The 2,076-nt window shown below is 46.9% G+C and overlaps 1 protein-coding gene across 1 annotated transcript in view; it reads left to right on the top strand.

Moving 5' to 3' along the window:
- Window positions 1-202, top strand: part of LOC103277083 (tripartite motif-containing protein 15) — a 9,200-nt gene extending 8,998 nt beyond the window's left edge. Inside the window, exon 7 of the mRNA XM_008074516.2 lies at window positions 7-202. Within this exon, the coding sequence (XP_008072707.1) occupies window positions 7-202 (196 nt within the window). The remainder of the gene's footprint in view (window positions 1-6) is intronic.
- The last annotated feature ends 1,874 nt before the right edge of the window (window positions 203-2,076 follow it).

The following is a 2,076-nucleotide window of genomic DNA, read 5'->3' as shown; positions in this document are numbered from 1 at the left end:
CCCCCCCCCGGGCCCCGACCTGCCGCTGAGCGAGATCCCGCGCGGCGTGGTCGTCGCCCTGGACTACGAGGCGGGGCGGGTGACCCTGCTGGACTCCCAGACGCGGGCGCCCATCTTCACCTTCACCACCTCTTTCTCTGGCAAGGTCTTCCCTTTCTTTGCCGTCTGGAAGAAAGGCTCCTGCCTCACTTTGCAAGGCTGAGGCGGAGCGAGGACAGCAGTGCCCTGGGTCCCAGCTAAGCCCCCAGCCTTGGGCAAGGAGGGAGGACCGAGACCTCAGCGTCTCCAAAGCGGTCGTTTGTACTTTATCTTATGCCCGTCAGCTCCCTGACGTTCAGATTCTCCCCGTGACGCTCCTGCCTGCTCTGCACCCTCGGATGCCGGAGCAGAGGCAGGCTGGCATGTGCCGAAACACCAGCAAAGAGGGAGCCAGCGGGCTTGAGGAAAAGAAAAATCTAAAACAAAAATTTTAAAACTTCAAGATAATCATCATGGGAAAAACCAGGATGTTATTGGGCTTAATTTATACAGCTGACTTTTTATTTTGACACTCACTTGGAGATGGCTTCACCTTTGCAGGGCTTAGGGCCTCCTCGTCAGCCCTGGGTGGACCCCAGGGCCTCTTCCTTTCCATTTAGGGTCGTTTCTCTGGACTTGTAGATAATTCCTTAATAAAGTGCGTGACCCACAGCCCTCTGCATTTCATGTGTCTAATTACTGCTGATGATGCTGAAGGCTTAAGTCCAGCAGAACCTGTCTATGTGGACGACTGGGGGGGGGTAGGTGCAGAGGGGATGGTCCTGATGCCCTGTGACCAGGACACAATTCTGTCCCTTATTTTACTCAGGACTTCCCTGATGACAGTAAAATGATCACCAGGCTCCACTGTTTAATAAAATGAAGCTTTGTTCTAGTCTAATCAACCTCTCAAATATTTATTATTGTTATAGTTATTCTTTGGACACAGAAGGTGACCTCAGGTTACAATAATTTTACAAAGCAAGGTATGAATCCCTGTAACCATGATGATCCACCCCTACCCTTTCTTGTTCTTGCTCTTTTTCTACCAAGTTGAACACTCACATTCCCACCTTCCCACCCCCAGCCACTGAAGAAATCTGCCTGTATCCTCAATCCCGGTCCCTTCTAGTGTAGGACCAAGAGCACCTTGCTTAGTGCATGAGCCCTGCTCCTCAAGCATGGGTCAGATAGATGTTCTAAGGGCATCTTGAGAGCTTGTACCATACGTGAATTGTATTTAAAAATTGTAACATGAATCATTGTGATGCAAATAATTACCCCTAACTTAACTGCTGGGCAAATAGAAGTCCTTGATATAAAAGAAACCAGAGAACTTGAGGTTTCTTCTGTACCCCATTGTGGTGAACAGAGACACCCATGTCTGATACTGAAAGAAGCCAAGTGGCTTGGTAGTCCAACCAAATAGAGTAGTAGTAGTAGTATTGTCTAGTGCTTATTATAAAAGTAGCATATACTCATGGTTAAGACAAAATCAAACATTTTCAAAGTGTATAGAGGAAGAACCTCTCCACCTGCTCAACACTTACCCTTGCCATGTCCCATAATTAATCATTGGTATTGGCTGGGCATGGTGGTTCACACCTATAATCCCAGCACTTTGGGAGGCTGAGGTGAGAGGATTGCCTGATTTCATGGGTTTGAGACCAGCCTGGGCAACTTGGTGAGACCTCATCCCTACAATAAATCAAAAAATTAGCTGGGTGGCGCACAACTGTAGTTTCAGCTACTTAGAAGGCTGAGGCAGAAGGATCCCTGAGTTCAGTAGGTTGAGGCTGCGGTGGCCATGAGTGTGCCACTGCTCTCCAGCCTGGGTGACAGAGTGAGACTCCAACTCAAAAAAAATTATTGGTATCAATTTGTGTGTATCTTGTCACTTTTGAATATAAGCATATACTGTTTTCTTTTTTTTACATAAATCAAATTATATAATAAATACTCTATGCTACCCCTCCCAAAAGAACTATATGCAACACATGCCCATCATTACACTTGTGAAGCATAGCAGAAGGCTATAACGTTAAAGCATTTTTCAAA

The sequence above is a fragment of the Carlito syrichta genome, unplaced genomic scaffold (assembly GCF_000164805.1).
Source record: "Carlito syrichta isolate Samal-C Ts95f unplaced genomic scaffold, Tarsius_syrichta-2.0.1 Scaffold316474, whole genome shotgun sequence".
Classification (NCBI taxonomy): Eukaryota; Metazoa; Chordata; class Mammalia; order Primates; family Tarsiidae; genus Carlito; species Carlito syrichta.
The sequence above is the reverse complement of the archived record's forward strand: the minus strand, read 5'-3'. Positions and strand labels throughout refer to the sequence as shown.